Raw genomic sequence first — 20881 nt, 5'->3', positions numbered from 1 at the left:
TATTTAATATAAAGGCTGTTCGATCACGGCTTCATTCTATACAGTCTTGAACAAGTATTGACAATCTCAAACCACAGGACTTTTTCGACATGAAAAAAGAAACAAGAACCAGGTCACAAATGGAGATTAAAGGTATTTAGAACAGAAAATGGGAGGCCTGCCATCTCGTTTATAACCTTTCTTAAGTTCTTATGATAAGATTGTCGTTCGCCTCCACTAGCAAGGGAGCAGCATTCGGTTTAGTGGTTATTACGATTAGTAGGTGGTGGTTCACAGACTCAGCTAGTCCACTACCGCCGTAACTCTTCAAAGCTGCGCTGGGATGTGCAGAATCTGGTCTCGCAGCAGCCCTCAAAGAACGCGCATGCCCACGATTCTGTGCAGAACTGTGGAAATCTGCGCTTAAGAACACGACCATAGTCCATTTTAGACGCCGTCTGTATGCTGCGCGGCCAGTGAGAAAGCAATATAGGATGTGTAATAATGTTTCAGACAATTACTCATTAATCACATTTGAGTATAAAATCGACCAGTCAAAGATTCACGTGGACACTGCTTCGTTCAGCTGTCGCAATAGCCCTTATTAAATCTGACTATATGCCTTCCACCGGTTGTGGTAGTCATACGTCTTTTTTCCCACCATTTCGTCCCTGCACATTCAATTTTTTAAAACTAAATCAGCACAAATTGTTTGTGAGACTACACACTGCTAGGACTTTGTATTCACGGATATGTTTCCCTGTCTGACTCTTTTACTTGATGCACACACGTGGTGTTTGCATGCCGCATAACAATGGATCACAATTTGCAGTACTGGAAGAGAGAAGGGCAGGTAGAGGCACAAGTATTTCAGGATGCCATTTTTAAAAGTCTACGTACGCAAAAACAATACGGCATGTTTCACTATTGTTGCAATTTATGAAATACAAGCAGTGAGTGTAGATGCACGTGGTGAAGTGTTTTGCTAGTCAAGGTGAATGTCATGACCAGTTTTGCTGTTTCTGATAAGAGTACGAAGTAGACGTTTGCAGTCTAGTAGTAATGTATTTTCAAATGCACCTTGTAGGGCGCTGCACATACATTGTAGTCTATTGTATCTATCTGTAGAAAGATAAAAAGTACATTACATTTTTTTTTAGCAAAATATATCCTCGATTCATTTAATTTTCAAATGTGGTTTCACCATAAAAAAACAAATACTAAAATATTTTTTAATTCGTAAAGAAAATAAACTAGGCAGTGAACAAAAGTTTCTCATAGAGCGCTCAAAAGACTAAACAGGCAAACTACTGTGGCTTTTAACTTTGAGTTCATTAATACTGATTTATACTTAAACGTATTGTAAGGTTATTGTTTATGTTAATACATTGTATAATGAGTATGCTCAACAATGGCTTACATATTAAGATGCATTGTAAATCCTGGTATTTTACTCTGACAAATCAGTGTTTGGTTAAAGTAATCCCTTTAACTCTGCTAATGTCAAGAGCCCTGTTTTCTTTCAGTCTTTCTTTCAGAGACTTTTTCACTGGGTGGATATTTTGGACCCATCGTCCCTCCTTGCATCAGATGTAAGTGTGAAATAATTAAATACTCATGTATTTGGCCGTATTCATGCCTCAAGCCTCCCCTGGAATGGGGAGCTGTCCAGACTTTTAACGATAGGCATTTGCTAACTCTCAGTTTTAAAACGTAGCTCTGGTTCACTAACATAACACAGTGGGATGATCACAGTATCATGTAGTAATTGCAGGACAGTATTGCACTTGTGAAAATTTTAACAATAAGCCGAAACTAAAACGCTTTGAATTTAAAACTTGTTAACAGACTAGCAAGCACTGGCAAAATCAGTTTTTTTTATACATTGCAGAACTAATTTATTTTTACATGTTGTTTAGGAATTTTGTGATACCTGCACAGTGGGTGTCTTAATAGTTATCTACAATGTATCAACAATAACAATCCAAAGCAAATTTGCACCGTTTTGTTACAGACTTTATACAAGTCTGGCATAAGCAATCCAGATTTCCTAAATCTATTGTTGGAAATGTCTGGTCTGCTTTAAAAAAAATTCCAACAAATTGGCTTCTTCATTCACTGCCATTCTCATATTCACTTTGACATCTGACACATTCTTTCCCTTGTCCAGTGCTTCTTTAACCTGTGCTGCACACCACCAGTCTGTTAGAGGACGGGATTGCACACTGCATGCCACACTTTGATTGGTGGAAGTATTGTTGGCGATCCAATGCAAACTGCCAATAAAGCCAAAATAAATTCCACTCCAAAATGTCCAGTTATACGGTATGTCAAAGAAAATATTAAAGAAAGGTTGGTATTTCTTATGCATTTCACTTAAAACCAGGCCTCAGGGCATGCTGGCTTGTAAATTTAATGCCACCAAGACACAGATGCCAATTCCCAGACTGTCCGGGTCAAAATAGGAGGGGGTGGCAACCCTACCTGGACTGGAGTGAGCAACCTATTGCATAACAATGTGCCTGTCCAAAAACTCTCAAAGCAGTAATTTTATAATAATGATATTTTGAAATATTGTTTTTATTATTTATTTTATTCAGGGAGAAATAAAAAATTCTCGATCACTGTTGGAAAGCAAGGAACAGACTAGTAAGGATGAATTGAAGGTAAACCGTTTAACCGTTATCTCAGTATTGTTTATGCAGTTTCTGTTTGCTAATGCAAATGGAATTAGTAAGTATTGTTTGGCCTTCTTTTAGGTCAAAGAAGCATGGAAACTGAGTCTGGTAAGTAGAACTTTCCTTTGTATAAGGAAAGAATACAATTGTAATATGTATGTTTCAAATAGGCACATACAATACTCACTGACAGTGTGTGTCCCTGTTTCTCTTTAAGCTATTCCATGACTAATACATAGACCTGTGTTTCCTCAAATTGCACTTGAAAATATATCACATGGGCAATTTGCATAAAGTGGAAAATCAGGCTCAAAAATGACATGTTGCAATATATATATATATATATATATATATATACACACACAGCTCTGAAAAAATTAAGAGACCACTGCAAAATTGTCAGTTTCTCTGGTTTTACTATTTATAGGTATGTGTTTGGGTAAAGTGAACATTCTTGTTTTATTCTATAAACTACTGACAACATTTCTCCCAAATTCCAAATAAAAATATTATCATTTAGAGCATTTATTTGCAGAAAATGACAACTGGTCAAAATAACAAAAAAGATGCAGTGTTGTCAGACCTCGAATAATGCAAAGAAAATAAGTTCAGATTCATTTTTAAACAACACAATACTAATGTTTTAACTTAGGAAGAGTTCAGAAATCAATATTTGGTGGAATAACCCTGATTTTCAAGCACAGTTTTCATGCGCCTTGGCATGCTCTCCACCAGTCTTTCACATTGATGTTGGGTGACTTTATGCCACTCCTGGTGCAAAAATTCAAGCAGCTCGGCTTTGTTTGATGGCTTGTGACCATCCATCTTCCTCTTGATCACATTCCAGAGGTTTTCAATGGGGTTCAGGTCTGGAGATTGGGCTGGCCATGACAGGGTCTTGATCTGGTAGTCCTCCATCCACACCTTGATTGACCTGGCTGTGTGGCATGGAGCATTGTCCTGCTGGAAAAAACCAATCCTCAGAGTTGGGGAACATTGTCAGAGCAGAAGGAAGCAAGTTTTCTTCCAGAACAACCTTGTACTTGGCTTGATTCATGCCAAAGCTGCCCGATTCCAGCCTTGCTGAAGCACCCCCAGATCATCACCGATCCTCCACCACATTTCACAGTGGGTGCAAGACACTGTGGCTTGTAGGCCTCTCCAGGTCTCCGTCTAACCATTAGACGACCAGGTGTTGGGCAAAGCTGAAAATTGGACTCATCTGGGGGTGCTTCAGCAAGGCTGGAATCAGGCAGATTTGTCTTTGTGAAGGGCGCATGAATCAAGCCAAGTACAAGGTTGTCCTGGAAGAAAACTTGCTTCCTTCTGCTCTGACAATGTTACCCAACTCTGAGGATTGGTTTTTCCAGCAGAACAATGCTCCATGCCACACAGCCAGGTCAATCAAGGTGTGGATGGAGGACCACCAGATCAAGACCCTGTCATGGCCAGCCCAATCGCCAGACCTGAACCCCATTGAAAACCTCTGGAATGTGATCAAGTGGAAGATGGATGGTCACAAGCCATCAAACAAAGCCGAGCTGCTTGAATTTTTGCACCAGGAATGGCATAAAGTCACCCAACATCAATGTGAAAGACTGGTGGAGAGCATGCCAAGAGGCATGAAAGCTGTGCTTGAAAATCAGGGTTATTCCACCAAATATTGATTTCTGAACTCTTCCTAAGTTAAAACATTAGTATTGTGTTGTTTAAAAATGAATCTGAACTTATTTTCTTTGCATTATTCGAGGTCTGACAACACTGCATCTTTTTTGTTATTTTGACCAGTTGTCATTTTCTGCAAATAAATGCTCTAAATGACAATATTTTTATTTCAAATTCAAAAGTACAGAGCAGTTTCGAAGCAGAAAGGAGAAATTGCATCTTGAATTGCTTTAATCAGAAAACAGAGGACATTGGGGAAACACAGCAGCAGCTCAGAGTCAAACAGCCGCGTGTGTTTTTCTGATAACAAACAAGCTGAAACTCTGAGCAGCTGATTCAAATTCAGCGCCGTTTTGAGACACGGGCGAGGGGAGGAGCCAACAGCACAGCAGAACAACGCAGTTAAACGAGGCAGTCTTCCCAGCGACAGCGAGTGGAAGCGACAACGAGTGGGAGAAGTACAGGCGTGGAAAAGTACAGAGCAGTTTCGAAGCAGTTTGAAAGCAGGTTAACGGCTGCAGAAGAAACTAAACTTAAAAAAAAAAAAACCTCAACATGGTCTTCAAGTCAGTAATCTGTGACACCTGCTTGATGTGGGAAATCCGAGAAAACCCAGCGGAGCTAAACCAAGTGTGCGTAAAGTGCCGCGCGATCCAGGATTTGCATAAACTAGTAAGTATGCTAGAAATGGAGCTGGAAGAAGTGAGACAGCAACAGGATCTTGAGGAACTGGCACACCCACAATTCATGGAAGTCTGCATCACCCCTAACAGACTGAAAGCCACCAGGGAGATAGAAGGTCAGAACAGCTGGGTTCAGGTAGGCAGAAGCAGGGAAAAAAAGAAACTTCGTCAAACACAACCACCAGAAATCAAAACAACCAACAAATTTGAGTCACTTCAAAATTTTGATGAGCAGAACCAACAACAAGAGAATGAAAGGAACAACATCCAGGACCCTATTGACAGTGGTGACAAGACAGTAAAAAGAAGGGAGGTCATGATTGTTGGGGACTCCATATTGAGAAACACAGCAAGTTCAATTCGCAGTTTGGACCCCCTTACTACAACAGTGTGCTGCCTTCCGGGAGCCTCGGTCAAGCACATCACTGAAAACGTGGACAGGCTCCTAGAACGAACAGGAGACGACCCGGTAGTAGTCGTCCACATCGGTACAAACAACATTGGAAGAGACAGACCAAAATCCCTGCAAAACAAATTCAGAGAGCTAGGAAGGAAATTAAAAGAGAAAACCAAAACTGTGGTATTTTCTGGTATACTACCCGCACCTTGCAAAGGACCATATGGACAGCTGGAAATAATTAATCAAAACGAATGGCTGAAGACGTGGTGCACACGGGAAGGCTTCACCTATCTTGATCATTGGACCACATTCTACAACGAGGACTATCTGTATAGACGGGATGGACTGCATTTAAATAACAAGGGAACTAGTCTACTCGGAGAAAAGATCCTCGAGCAGGTTCGGAAGCATTTAAACTAGAAAGGAAGGGGGGAGAAATCAACAAAAAAACAGAAGGGAGACCGCATCAAAACAAGAACAACAACTCAGGTAAGACAACCATTAAATGTATTTATCTAAATGCTAGAAGTATCAGAAACAAAATTCTAGAACTTGAAGCTACTGCACTAACAGGTAACTATGATGTGATAGGTGTTACAGAAACGTGGTTATCTGAGAGTGATGGGGACGAATATAATATTTGTGGGTATACACTGTATAGGAAAGACAGGCAGGACAGAAGAGGAGGAGGGGTAGCGCTATACATAAGAAACAGTCTTGAAGCCCAGGTGTTAAACCTGGACAAAGAAAATAAAACCGAATCAATATGGGTCAGAATAACAGACAAAAATTCAAAAGGCATAATAATAGGAGCATGCTATAGACCGCCAGATTCAGACGGTGAGCACAATAATCTGTTATACAATGACATTAGAAATGTGTGTAGCAAAGGAGAAGCCATACTAATGGGGGATTTCAACTTCCCCCAAATAAAATGGGAAAACCCGGTGGGTAGCACGAAGGATGAAATAGAAATGGTGGAAATGACAAATGACTGCTTCCTAACACAATTTGTGAAGGCACCCACTAGAGGGGAGGCATGCCTTGATTTAGTCTTTTCAAATAACGAAGATAGAATAACTAAAACAGAGGTCAGAGAACCACTGGCAAACTCAGACCACAACATGGTCTCATTTGAAGTGTTTTTTAAATCCCCAAAAGTAAAGACTAAAGCTAAGGTTTACAATTTTAGAAAAGCAAACTATGAAGGTATGAAACAGAGACTAACAGAAGTAGATTGGAGTAAAATAGAGAAAACACCCACAGAAGAAGGATGGTTGTTCTTCAAAAATGTAGTACTAGAGGCGCAAAACAATTATATCCCTAAAGTAGACAAATCTAAATGTAAAACTAAATTGCCAAAATGGTTTAATAGATCAATTAAAAAAAATATTCAGCGAAAAAAGGCACTTTACAGAGCATTAAAAAAGGACCAAAAAGAAAGTACGCAGAAAGAGTACACAGAACTGCAAACGCAAGTCAAAAAGGAAGTTAGAAAGGCCAAGAGAGAAATAGAAATAAACATTGCTAAGGGAGCTAAAACCAATTCCAAAATGTTTTTCCAATATTACAACAGCAAGAGAACATTCAAAGAGGAGATTAAATGTTTAAGAGATACAAATGGCAAAATCGTAGATGAAGAAAAAAAAAATAGCAAATATATTAAATGATTACTTTTCACAAGTTTTTACAAAGGAAGATACTGACAACATGCCCCACATGTCATCCAGTTCCTATCCAGTTTTAAATAACTTTAGCATAACTGAGGCAGAAGTGTTAAAGGGACTAGGAGCTCTTAAAATAAACAAATCCCCTGGGCCGGATGAGATCCTCCCAGTAGTACTCAAAGAAATGAAAGAAGTAATTTACAAACCGCTAACCAAGATCATGCAGCAGTCTCTTGACACAGGGGTGGTACCGACAGACTGGAAAATTGCAAACGTAATACCGATCCACAAAAAGGGAAACAAAACTGAACCAGGTAACTACAGACCAGTAAGCCTGACTTCTATTATATGCAAACTTATGGAAACTATAATAAGATCCAAAATGGAAAATTACCTATATGGTAACAGGGTATCCTGGGAGACAGTCAACATGGTTTTAGGAAAGGGAGCTCGTGCCTAACTAACTTGCTTGATTTTTTTGAGGATGCAACATCCATAATGGATAATTGCAAAGCATATGACATGGTTTATTTAGATTTCCAGAAAGCTTTTGACAAAGTCCCGCACAAAAGATTAATTCTCAAACTGAACGCAGTTGGGATTCAAGGAAACACATGTACATGGATTAGGGAGTGGTTAACATGTAGAAAACAGAAAGTACTGATTAGAGGAAAAACCTCAGAATGGAGTGTGGTAACCAGCGGTGTACCACAGGGATCAGTATTAGGTCCTCTGCTATTCCTAATCTACATTAATGATTTAGATTCTGGTATAGTAAGCAAACTTGTTAAATTTGCAGACGACACAAAAGTAGGAGGAGTGGCAAACACTGTTGCAGCAGCAAAGGTCATTCAAAATGATCTAGACAAGATTCAGAACTGGGCAGACACATGGCAAATGACATTTAATAGAGAAAAAGTGTAAGGTACTGCACGCAGGAAATAAAAATGTACATTATAAATATCATATGGGAGATATTGAAATTGGAGAAGGAATCTATGAAAAAGACCTAGGAGTTTTTGTTGACTCAGAAATGTCTTCATCTAGACAATGTGGGGAAGCTATAAAAAAGGCCAACAAGATGCTCGGATACATTGTGAAAAGTGTTGAATTTAAATCAAGGGAAGTAATGTTAAAACTGTACAATGCACTAGTAAGACCTCATCTTGAATATTGTGTTCAGTTCTGGTCACCTCGCTATAAAAAAGATATTGCTGCTCTAGAAAGAGTGCAAAGAAGAGCGACCAGAATTATTCTGGGCTTAAAAGGCATGTCTTATGCAGACAGGCTAAAAGAATTGAATCTATTCAGTCTTGAACAAAGAAGACTACGTGGCGACCTAATTCAAGCATTCAAAATTCTAAAAGGTATTGACAGTGTCGACCCAAGGGACTTTTTCAGCCTGAAAAAAGAAACAAGGACCAGGGGTCACAAATGGAGTTTAGAAAAAGGGGCATTCAGAACAGAAAATAGGAGACACTTTTTTACACAGAGAATTGTGAGGGTCTGGAATCAACTCCCCAGTAATGTTGTTGAAGCTGACACCCTGGGATCCTTCAAGAAGCTGCTTGATGAGATTTTGGGATCAATAAGCTACTACCAACCAAACGAGCAAGATGGGCCTAATGGCCTCCTCTCGTTTGTAAACTTTCTTATGTTCTTATGTTCTTATGTTCTTATTTGGAATTTGGGAGAAATGTTGTCAGTAGTTTATAGAATAAAACAAGAATGTTCATTTTACCCAAACACATACCTATAAATAGTAAAACCAGAGAAACTGATAATTTTGCAGTGGTCTCTTAATTTTTTCCAGAACTGTGTGTGATAATATATATATATATATATATATATAATATATATATATATATATATATGATATATATAACTCAGTATGGTTTATTACCATCAATCAGAAGTCAAGATTTCAATTACACTACACTTTTCAAAATCACATTTTGTGATTACTCATATTGTATATTAAGGTGCTTTGATTTTGTGTTCAGGAACTGCTCTTCAGTTGTTTCTGTCTGCCTTACACATCTGTAATGTAGGCTAGATCAGACAAAGCACCAGCAAATACATCCAGGGCAGACAATTCCTGTGCTGTATTTTTGTATTATTCACCAGATTAAGGCTGTAGAAAGCAGGTGTGCACATTTAATAAAACCAACTGAAAAGTAATTCAGAGTTACAGACATTTCAGGCATACGAACAGCCTCCGTTCCCAAGGTGTTCATAACTCTGAGGTTCTACTGTAAACTACATCTTGAGGTTGACCAACATTTTCCTATGGAGCTGACCTAAAGACATGCCAGGGGAGGTTATTATTATGCACCTCATTAACCGGATTTCTTCTATTTTTCTTAATTTGTGAATGCAAGTTTTCTGACCTGTGTTTGTTTTTCAGTCTTCCATCCATCCCGATACTGGCAGTGTGCTTCCACTTGTTTTTAGGCCTCCAGGTAAGACTTTGAAGTGAAGGCAGCAGCAGTAGCTGAGTGTTGTTTACCTGCCACAGCAGACCCTCAGACCCCAGCTCTCTTGAAATTATTGTAGTTAACAGAGTAATTCCATAAATGTTACCATGTTGTGCATTTCCATTCACTATGCAGGTCTCAAAGGTGCAGTTTTCCATTTTAAAACATACATTCTTCAGTTATTTTGGGGGGGAATAATATAATGATATGGTTTTGTTTTAGGAGGAGAATTGTACAGTGTGTTAATGGTATGTTTTTTGAAAGTGATATATATATATATATATATATTATATATTTTTTTTTTAATTTCAGCATTCCTGCCTTTAGCTGCTCCATTGGTAAGTGTGAAACGTGCTGCATGGTATACAGAGGACATGTGGCGACCGGCGGTTATATAGGCCTGTTATGTGTTGTACCTTTGGAGACTTTTTAAAAGAAAGAAAATGAACTAGAAGTTCAACTGCATAATGATGTGGGAGAAGTGAAAATGGTACAAGTTTGTTTTTCATCTGTTTGCTACATATGTAATTATTTTTTTGTTTTGCTTTGCTCAGGTCATAGCAACTCTCTTGCCTCACAAAGGAGTAAAACCAGCCCTGTTTTGGCAGGTAAATAAAAACACCTCCCATTTTGTACTTGATAATAATGATGTGCCTATATATTTTTTTCACATAAGGAACTGGACTATGCACTCTGCACACTCCCTAACACTGTCTCTAATGCACTCTGCGCACTCCCTAACACTGTCTCTAATGCACTCTGTGCATCCCTAACACTGTCTCTAATGCACTCTGCGCACTCCCTAACACTGTCTAATGCACTCTGCGCACTCCCTAACACTGTCTCTGATGCACTCTGCGTACTCCCTGACACTGTCTCTGATGCACTCTGCGCACTCCCTAACACTGTCTCTGATGCACTCTGCACACTCCCTAACACTGTCTCTAATGTTCTCCTGCTTGGGATTGCTGGTCCGTCCTCCCCACTAAAAACAAATTCAGTGTCCTTCGGTGACGGGGCATTAAGCCGCCTTGCTTCAAAACTGCAGTTCACTTCCAAATGCCATTAATGGGATTAGGGTAGTAACTGGTGATGAGTAAACACATCTGTTTCTTGTGGCGATTCCTGATCTGCAGGTTTTTGTAGAATTATTGTTGTTGTTGTTGTTATTATTTTACTTTTCCTGTTTTTAGTTTTTAACACAGCAATAGTGTGTTTGTGTGTGTGTAACACAGCAATGGGGGGTGTGTGTGTAACACAGCAATTGGGTGCTTATGTGTGTAACACAGCAATGGGGTGTGTGTGTATAACACAGCAATGGGGGGTGTGTGTGTAACACAGCAATGGGGTGCTTATGTGTGTAACACAGCAATGGGGTGTGTGTGTATAACACAGCAATGGGGGGTGTGTGTAACACAGCAATGGGGTGCTTATGTGTATAACACAGCAATGGGGTGTGTGTGTGTGTAACACAGCAATGGGGTGTGTGTGTGTGGTACAGTATACACATTGAGTGAATAACTGTGTTGTCTATAGATTTTGTTTCAGAGCTACAGTGCCGGATTTAACTATGTGAACAGAAATGCCACATCGTGTAAAGTAAGTCATTGGCTCAGTCATTTCACTGTTGTAATGACTAATTCTTACGTGCAGTATTATAACATTTTGGAATAAGTCAAACAAATGACTGTTTAATGGCTGGTGTTTAACCTTGGACTTTTAAAGAGGTGAATAATAAAGGTGTCTAGCAAATAAGCCATTTGTCATACAAGTGGTTGTGTTGAGAGTTTCATCACTCCACATCTCATTTTGGAATGCATCTCTACAAAATATCTGGGTGACTGCACTGCTCATAATCACGCTATGTTAACAAGCAGATGAAGAGCTTTATCTATGGAAAGTTATTTAGCTTTCTCGAGAAATTCAGGTTTAACCATCCTTTCTTTTTCATACATTTTACTTGTTATATATACAGAAAGTTCATGGCATGCTGAGGTTATTTCACTCACGAGGACGGCTGTTAACAAACCACCCGGCCCTCAGGGGCTTGTCCAGGTTATTCAGCTATCGTCATTCATGGAATAACTACAGCACTCGATGAACGTCCAGGGTGTCCTCTATCTACTTCAGCCACTGTGTGCACAGTTGTAACATGTTAAGCTTGTAATGGTGTCATTGAGGTGCCAGATAGTAATCAATGTCCTATCAAATTATTTAACTTAACCGCATTGCCAGGACCAGAAAACCCAGTCACCCTATTCATGTCCTGTGTAGTTAACCAGAGGAAGCAGGAACTATTAATTAACTGAATGCCCAACAAGTTGCTTATGAAGTAAATATATATTTAGATGGCTCCAACTTTGAATCCATTCATCAATAATAATGAAACCAAATTACACAATAAAGAAACAAAACATGTTAATTAACAATTACAGAAATAAAGAAAATGTTAATTAACCAAGATAAAATTAAACAAAAAAATAAATTGTATGGCAGTAACAAGCATTATGAGACAATGAAAAGCTTGTCATCCCCTATTGGAAACCTGCTTTAAACATGGTCCTCCCAGTAGACAGCCTAACTTTACCATTATGTTACCAAGGAAACCTCTTTAGTAATCAACACCAGTGGTTGCGGGAATATACCCTCACGAGCCAAATTACACGACTACTGCAAGCCAGGTTTCAATAGTCTCAGCAAACGCGATATGCACAACCAACAATTAAAACAACAAAACAAAAATAAAATAAGTCAGGAAAAAAAAACTATCAGTATACTATAAAGCAGTATTTAAAACTATATACTAGTTAAAACAAAAGACATAAGTGAATTAAAGAAAAAATAATAAAGTAAAAGAAAACACACAAGTCTGTAATACACAAAATTGGTGGTAATACTGTAGCAATTGGAGAATAAAGGAATAGTTTTCAGCAAAACCTAAACCTAGCATTGATAAACAAAGTAGTGTTTATTTAGCATGCTGCGAATCAACTGTGTTCAAATTATTTTCTCTTCCTTGCAGAGACTATTGGATATTTAACCAAAGTCACACAAGTCTGTTTTCCTTTAACAAACGGCTAAATGATAGTGAGGTAGTCCTTTTAATGACTTAAAACCAAGCCAACAATATTCAAAAGTTGTACGACTTGTTTTGCTGGAACACACGCTGTTCATCCGGCTTCCGGCACATAGTTTGTTGCTAATACTCATCGAGTGGATCAGTTAACATTGTCCTTATCCAGCCGCTGACAACATAGAACAGTTTTGTTTTCGTTCTAACAGACACTCCGCCCTCGCTGTCACAGCCCTCACAGCCCTCAGAGCTCTCGCAGCCCTCACAGCCCTCACAGCTCTCACAGCTCTCACAGCCCTCACAGCCCTCGCTCTCACAGCTCTCACAGCTCTCACAGCCCTCGGCTCCAATCTTCCTGATGACATCACACAGTGCTTTCCGTCATAGACTGCATGACAAACAGGAACAGCCAACCTCCATACAGCACCCGTAGTTACCTGTAGCGAGCCTTCTGAGCAAGCTCCCCGATCAGCTTTTATACAACAATTTGTTTTATTCTTTTAAACGAACAGTGTCGATTTACCATGTTTGCCACAAGCTTCCTATCTATGTATCTATTTTATAATTCATGTATGTTCTTTTTCATTTATGGCAACTCAAACTGTTTTAACATTTCTAAATAATTAATACTACAAAATTGTGACTTTGAAAAACAGTCTGAAAAAAATGTGTTTTGGGACTGCAAATTTAAAATGTGATTGTTTTCTTGTGTGCAGAATGAAAGGATTCCTCTAAAGCAGGTTCTTCTGCTTGTCGGCTCAGTCTCCTATGCCACATGCGCAGGGGTAGGTACAGGATTCCCCTGAAGCAGGTTCTAATGCTTGTCGGCTCAGTCTCCTGTGCCACATGCGCTGGGTTTGGTACAATATCTGTCAGGGATGGGGAGGAGTGGGAGAGTCTCCTTGCTATTTTTACTGTATGTGCTACTCTACACTACAATAAGCTGTATAACTACACAGGAGGTATGTGCTCTAATGATACATGTGGTATGGGGCATGTCACCTGGTATACTCTGGGCCTCTTGATTACCCTGGAAGGCCGGATTTCTTTTAAAAGTATTTCTTCTTTCCATTTTTTGACATTCATATCTTCAGTTCAGGTGTTTACACTTAGCGTAACTGACAACAATAATTGTCAGTATGTGGTACATAGTGTCCAAATCCACACTTCTTAAGTGTGAGTAATAGTGCTGAGGAGTATGAACACAGCAGCTTCAAAAACAATTTTATTGTTCTCAATATTCAGGTTCTCCCTGAGCTTGCAATGAACCGGTATGGATTGAACAGTCCAGCGATGCAGTTGCTCTTTAGAAGAATAGTGCCTGTGCCTCTCTTTGGTATGTCATCTCTAACTTTTACTGTTCTAGGACTTCATTTATCCCCCAACCCACCTTACACCTCACCCACCTCTATCTTAATTAGACTATTACCATGAGAACAAGTGGGAAGACTATATATGTGAGCCATTGTTACAAAATCAGTTGGATGTCATAGTTACTCAACCATGTTGAGGTGCAGGAGTGATGCAGTGCGTAATTGACAGACAGAGAGGTTTATAGTCCAGTTGGAAACGATTTATTTTTATAATCCAGGTCTGGTTACCAAATAATAATCCCCGGCAATACACAACAATGTGTAGTGCACAGAGTAAATAATAACGGGGTTGCAGTCCCAAACAGTAAATGCAAGTATCCGTCCCACAGTAACATGGTCACTAGTCCTGGGTGCTTGCAGTAGAGCTCGTGGTGGCTGATACCCTCTAGCCCCCCCCTTTGATCATTTATTTTATTAATACATTTTCTGAAAATTTTCTGAAAATAATGTAATTTGGGGGAAATTAATAATACACAGCAATCAAAGTTCATAAAAATTCCCTAACATACATTTTATACATGTTTTGGATCAAATTTGGACCCTCTCAAGCCAATTTTATTAAGTTGTTACGGTCATTATGTTCACTGTCCCTTTAAAAAAAAAAATAATAACGGTACCTATAGTGCACAGTAGATTTGCAGTGCTGAAGGAAAATAACATGGAACCTCCTAAGAAAAGAAAAAGCAATTCTACTTTTCTTAAATTATTAGTTTTTTGTCTCCTATCGCTTTCGACGGGGGAAGATGCTGAATGATGTGAAGGTACCATCCAAACAACGTTACGTTACTTTATGCAGCTGAAGTAGCTAGCTAGCTTCTATAATGTTAACAGAGCGACTGCAAGAAACTTTTCCAATTATATTAGGAAAATAATTTCTGTACAGAATTGTAGTTTTGGTGTTCAACTTGGATCTTTTGTTGGGGAAGTACTACTGTAGTAACAGTAACCGGCTACAGTTTAAAATGGTTACCATTACATTTATTTTTTGTACAGTGTTTCTGAATAAGACTACAGTTAGACTATAGTACAATAGCCAGTAGGATGTTAAGTAGCAGTCGTATGTAATTGCATAAAAAGCATCAATGTAATAGCAGATAATTTATGAATAATTAATGTTGCACTTTAAATAGAAATGTGTGTTTCGTTGATTTCAGAAAGAAAAAAATTATAAAAACATCAAGGTAAAATACAGTAACGTCTGTTTTATTTCTGCACATTTACTATGGAAATAACTCTAAATGTCCACACCATGTGGCAATTTACACTACCGGTCAAAAATTTTAGAACACCTCAATTTTTCCAGTTTTTATTGAAATTTACGCAGTTTAATGTCTCAATGTACTCTGAAATTAAAGCATAGAACAAATAGACAATTGGAGATAAAAAAATAAATCATGGAATCGTTTTGTTTAACAAAATTTAATCAAAATTTTTGACTCGTCAGTTCATCCCAAACCAGCTCGATGGGGTTTAAGTCTGGAGACTGTGCTGGCCATTCCATGATTTGAAGCCTACCGTCTTGTTCTTTTCTTCTAAGGTAGTTCTGACATAGCCTGGAGGTATGTTTTGGGTCATTATCTTGCTATAGGATGAACCCCTGACCAACTAGGCGTATACCAGAGGGTACTGCATGACGCTGCAAAATGCTGTGGTAGCCGTTTTGGTTCAGGATGTCACTCACTCTGTGCAAGTCGCCGACTCTGGATCCAGCAAAAGAGCCCCAGACCATCACGCTTCCTCCTACATGTTTGATAGTTGGTGTCACACACCGAGGAACCATCCTTTCACCTACTCTACGGCGTAAAAAAACCCTGTGTGATGAACCAACGATTTCAAATTTTGATTCATCGGTCCGTAAGACCTTCTTCCAGTCTTCAGTAGTCCACTGGCGGTGCTTCATAGCCCAGGCAAGCTTCTTTTTCTTATTTTGCCATCTTAGCAATGGCTTTCTTACTGCACCTCGACCTGTCAAACCTTCAGCTCGAAGTCTTCTCTCTACAGTTGAAACTAAGACTGCTTACTTCGACCAGTGTTAAGCTGTGCTTGAAGCTTTTGTCCTGTGAGCCGCCTATCATGCGAGCTGTTGACTCTCAGAAACTTGTCTTCTGATTCTGTTGTGGCTTTGGGTCTGCCAGACCTCTTCCTGTCAGAGTTTCTTCCAGTTTCCAAGTGCCTTTTGATGGTGTAGGAAACTCTACTCACTGACACCTTGGCTTTCTTTGCAATTTCTCTGAAGGAAAGACCTACACTTTTAAGGGTTATAATGGTCTGTCTGTCTTCCTTTGTTAATTGCCTTTTTCTCGCCATTATGATAGCAATATACTACTTCCTGCAGTACAATACTGTCCAAATAATGCTTAAGAGGGTGTAGTAACACTGTATAAGAACATAAGAACATAAGAAAGTTTACAAACGAGAGGAAGCCATTCGGCCCATCTTGCTCGTTTGGTTGTTAGTAGCTTATTGATCCCAGAATCTCATCAAGCAGCTTCTTGAAGGATCCAAGGGTGTCAGCTTCAACAACATTACTGGGGAGTTGATTCCAACACTGCTTTTATACAGACAGACAGTTTGTAAGTAATCAACAAAAGTTGGGACACCTGTAGGAATTGTTGGCATCAACTTTCAAGGCTTACTTTACTTTCATTGCTGCAGAACAGCTGTAAGTTGTTAACCCATTACTTGTTCCCTGAAAAAGGCCTTTTTGTCTAACTCTGAAATGTACATTATTTTTCAGTTTTTGGTAACCTAAACTTTTTGTTTAACCTCTGGCAGTTTACCGCTTACCTTTGCACCATTTCAGGTTATTCACTGGACTTGAACTGCTTAAATTTCAATAAAAACTGGAAAAATGGGAATGTTGTAAAACTTTTGACCGGTAGTGTACATAATTTGTTTAATTCAAACTTTGCACATCTCAAACTGTTTGTGTAGTCCCCAGAAATTCGAATTAAGCAGAGTTCACTGTACATACATTCAGCTCTTAGTGAAGTGGTTAGTTGTACAAGTCAAGATGCATTCTGCCTCACTACTGAAGAAAAGAGTTTAATTGGTATAGTGTCTACTGTGGTATTATCTTCTTTAATTGTTGTGACCAGGACAATGTAAGATGTGACAGCATGATATTGGTGCTCAAACCTAAGCCTGTTGTGGTACCAAGACACAGAATAAAATACAAATACATTTCAAAGCTGCTGGTGTTGCAGTGGTGGTAATATACATTCCTAATTTAAATATTAAAAATGTAAGGAATTAAAAGGTCTAATTTGGGACATATTTTGGTTTCATGAGTGGTACATTTTCTTGTGTGGCCCCCCATCCCATGCAACCTCCGGAAATTGGCCCTCCATCACCAAAACTTTGGGAACCCCAGTTATAGACAAAACAAATAAACACGATACTTTTATCACATGTCTCTCACAGGTTCTTCCAGGTTCTATTCGTAAACCAAAGTGAAGGAACAGATTGCATCTCTGTCTACTTTTATCATCACCTCTTGGTAAACAAGTGTAGTCGCACCTCCAATCAGCAACTGCCACAGCATTTTCCTTCCGGGTTGATGAGTTAATGCACCGGAGTTCCGCCCCCTTTCTAGCTGGCCGACTTCCTTTGAACCCTGTAAATTAACTGTCGGGCCAGCCTGTCCAATGTACTCTGATCTCACCCTCACAGGTTGGGAGGGGAGATGTACTACCAAGAATCATTGTATTTTTGTCACAGACTCACATAACTGCTGTGGAGTTTGAGAGATCAGGAATGCTATGTTTCCTATGATCATGTTCTTCTTTATATCACTATTGTAGAGTCTGTATGTGAAAATGTTGGCCCTGTAAAAAGCTGGAAAAACTGAACTAGCAACAAAACTCCAGCTATAGCCAAAAGTTTTTCATCACCCTATGAATTAACTAATTTTGTTTCATAAAGTTGAAAGAAACATATTGCATTATGTTACATAGACGAAACATCTAAAGGTACATGACATGAACTTTTTGACTGTTAAACTGACAAGAATGTGATATTTCAAAATCTAACATGAAATATTGTACTACTATTATGGCTTCTGGTAGACTTTTCCAATATCATTTTGTAGTTTCTTTAAGGTTAAATAAAATATCTAAATTATGTTCATATTGTTTTATTTTTATTATGCCTCATCCTAAAATTCAAGGTGATGGAAAACTTTGGGCCATAATTAGATTGTTTGAATGGTTTAATGTAACTGTACAGTAACTTGTTTTGAAGCAGATAATTAGATTGTTTGAATGGTTTAATGTAACTGTACAGTAACTTGTTTTTACAGCATCTCTCAGTGCCCTCAGCGTGCTGGTTGTGAGAGGTGAGGAGTTTGAGAATGGGATTGAGGTGATGGATTCCACTGGGAATGTGGTGGGAGTCTCTCAGACAGCAGGGATGAAGGTACGCTATGAATCGGACACATGTAACAGGATCTTGACCGTGATACAGCTGCATTTCTTTTAATATAGTTTAAGCCCATTATATAAAGAAATATGTGCTCATTTTCTGCAGTTATTTCTGCAGTCTGTTCAGTGTAAAAACGTGAGGGGGCTGAGATGCTTATAAATGTGCATTACTGTACACCAGCATTGTAAGTTTAGACAATAGCATTGATAGTGAAAAATGTTCTTTTCTAAAACAGTCGAGAAGAGATTGCTGTGAAGTCTACGTCTCATGTCTGTGTTGCTGATTGGTGTTTTTACCTTTCTTTTGTAAGGCCGTGAAAGAAACCGCAATGTCCAGGGCAGCCCTGATAGGCTGTACAGCTGCAGTACCGAACGTGCTTGTGAGCTTCCTGCAGAGGTGCAGATCAATATACAACTACTGGGGGGTTTGCTGTGAATGCACTGAAACTCAGATTCCAGTGGCGTGGGAGTACTGTGTTTGCATCCAAAAGCTTACTAATATCTTCTCTGATGCTTTAGGACAAGTTTCATCAAGAGGAGTCCGTTGGTTCTGGCTCCATTCAGACACATTACCACTGCCCTGGTGCTGGGCTTAATGATACCCATCTCATTCAGCCTGTTTCCACAATCCGGAAAGGTGTGCCCTTGTTTTTATATTTCTTATACATGTGTGATGTTGCATCACTTAATAATCTTGAGATTGTGAGCAAGCAGTGCAATGTAATTTTTTTTTTTTTTTACATTTCTTGTTGGGATGTTTATTGAAGACTTGTGAGGCTTTAAACTCCTTGCTAGATTGATCTGACAGTGGGTCTCCCCTGGTGAAGGCATGTCCGTATGGTGTGCTGGGTACAGTAAGCGTTGGCTTCTCTTGGGATTCCAAGGGAGAGTTGCGTTGGCTCTGGCGCTCCCATGATTAAGGGATAAAAAATTGGCAAATGGCGATTAAGTCTCTATACAAGCACTCAAGTGGACTCCTGCCAGACTAAATTACAAATAACAAGTACAAATGTGAACAGCCTTATAATGATGAAAAGGAGGAAAGCGACAAAGTTTCATATTTATAACATTTACCCTAAACACCCCAGAAAACCCACCCACTAGATCTATGAGCCCAACACTGTGTAAGTACAGCCTATCCATTTATCATAGTTTACTTTGGTTTGCCATGTTTTATAGTATGTTTTACCATACATCTCTAGTTTTTACAGTGCTTTCTTTATGCATCATTACACTTTGCCATGTTTTTACTATGGGAAATGTTTACAGGGGTACTAGTGTAAGAAAGAAGTGTATTAAGAAAACACCTTTCTCTATGTGTATCTGTTATATCAAAGTTCAAGTAAACGCTTTGATTGTGTTTTAGGTGATGAAGGAAGATCTTGAGGCACATATCCAGGCAGCCACTACAGAGCCAGAACTGTACTACCACAGGGGCTTGTGAAGGCCTCAGACAGTACCTTCCCGCAACCTGGGCTTTCTGTCTGTTACATATTGCAGTGTAATAACATGTGTATGTAATGTGAATAGGCAAGAATATATTGTTTACTTACATTACAGTCTTCAGATGTCATGGAATTGAGGCTAGAAGTCTTTTTTATTTAGTAAATATGTGAAATACTGTTTAAAGTGATGTAAAACACAAAATGACCTACAAAAAGTAATTTAAATCAATGTTCGATTCATTGTATGAAATGTATTATTGTGGTAATGTGGCTTCTTGTTTTCCGGATTATAAAAGATATTGACTTCAAATCAGTACACAACTGTATTTTATGATTTTCTAGGTCAAGCTCAATCATGGCTATCATCAATGCTTCATATCTCAGAGACTGCCAGAGGTGATGATTTCCTGTTTGCAGAGTTATTAAACATTACATGCTAAATGTGTTGGTCACCATGAAATTAACCCCTGACCTTGCTACACAGCTGTATTACATGATTTACAAATAATGACCAGTTTCATTACACATTGTTTAACCTTGTATGAGTTATAAAGAGCACAAGCTTGTCACATGTCAACAAACCATTCCACAGATTTTTACATCAAACTATTCTTTTTAAGGGACATTCCGGTTTAATGCAATCCATAGGTATTCTGCAGTGCTGTAAAAAAGTTGACCAATTCATGCCTGCCTCAAGGTAATTGAGTTTGTAGTCTAAGCCTAGCCCCAGTTGACATTGGTGTAATCCACATTACAAAACCATGACAACATTCTGACAGTTTACTTGTGAGAAATCTGAACAGGCGCCTCAGGACTGAGGTAAGGTGTTGTGAAAACAACACGCAAATTCTGAGTTGAGTGCTTTTTATTTGGCACAGTTACTGGATGTATAGACAGTAGTTCAACATACATATCCTTGGTTTTGTATATATAAAAAACAAATTCAATGTGGCACAAACACTATCTTGTTTGGATTTCACCCAAGCACAGTTTAATCAATTCGCTGCCATAAACAAATCA

General features: G+C 38.9%; 1 protein-coding gene across 2 annotated transcripts; it reads left to right on the top strand.

Moving 5' to 3' along the window:
• The first annotated feature begins 737 nt into the window (after positions 1 to 737).
• sfxn4 (sideroflexin 4) lies at positions 738 to 20171 on the top strand. Of its 2 annotated transcripts, XM_041260472.1 has the most exons (15): positions 840 to 973; positions 1506 to 1571; positions 2150 to 2304; positions 2580 to 2645; positions 2739 to 2765; positions 9480 to 9534; positions 9862 to 9887; positions 10104 to 10157; positions 11086 to 11148; positions 13339 to 13407; positions 13868 to 13958; positions 18296 to 18411; positions 18728 to 18813; positions 18936 to 19053; positions 19783 to 20171. In XM_041260472.1, exons 3-15 carry the CDS (start codon positions 2290 to 2292, stop codon positions 19858 to 19860), a joined length of 864 nt encoding a protein of 287 aa, XP_041116406.1. In that variant the 5' UTR covers positions 840 to 973; positions 1506 to 1571; positions 2150 to 2289; the 3' UTR covers positions 19861 to 20171. The 2 variants fall into 2 exon arrangements, with proteins under 2 accessions (XP_041116405.1, XP_041116406.1); XM_041260471.1 differs by lacking the exons at positions 840 to 973; positions 2150 to 2304 and adding an exon at positions 738 to 832.
• The last annotated feature ends 710 nt before the right edge of the window (positions 20172 to 20881 follow it).

The sequence above is a fragment of the Polyodon spathula genome, chromosome 10 (genome assembly GCF_017654505.1).
Source record: "Polyodon spathula isolate WHYD16114869_AA chromosome 10, ASM1765450v1, whole genome shotgun sequence".
Classification (NCBI taxonomy): domain Eukaryota; kingdom Metazoa; phylum Chordata; class Actinopteri; order Acipenseriformes; family Polyodontidae; genus Polyodon; species Polyodon spathula.
This window is presented reverse-complemented; position numbering and strand designations above follow the sequence as displayed.

Excerpts from the sequence above, each read along its gene's own strand:
- sfxn4 (XM_041260471.1), top strand. The coding sequence starts at position 794 with ATGGATCACAATTTGCAGTACTGGAAGAGAGAAGGGCAG. Across the intron at positions 9,888-10,103 it reads TGCCTTTAGCTGCTCCATTG|GTCATAGCAACTCTCTTGCC; the intron begins GTAAGTGTGAAA and ends TGCTTTGCTCAG. Across the intron at positions 10,158-11,085 it reads AACCAGCCCTGTTTTGGCAG|ATTTTGTTTCAGAGCTACAG; the intron begins GTAAATAAAAAC and ends TGTTGTCTATAG.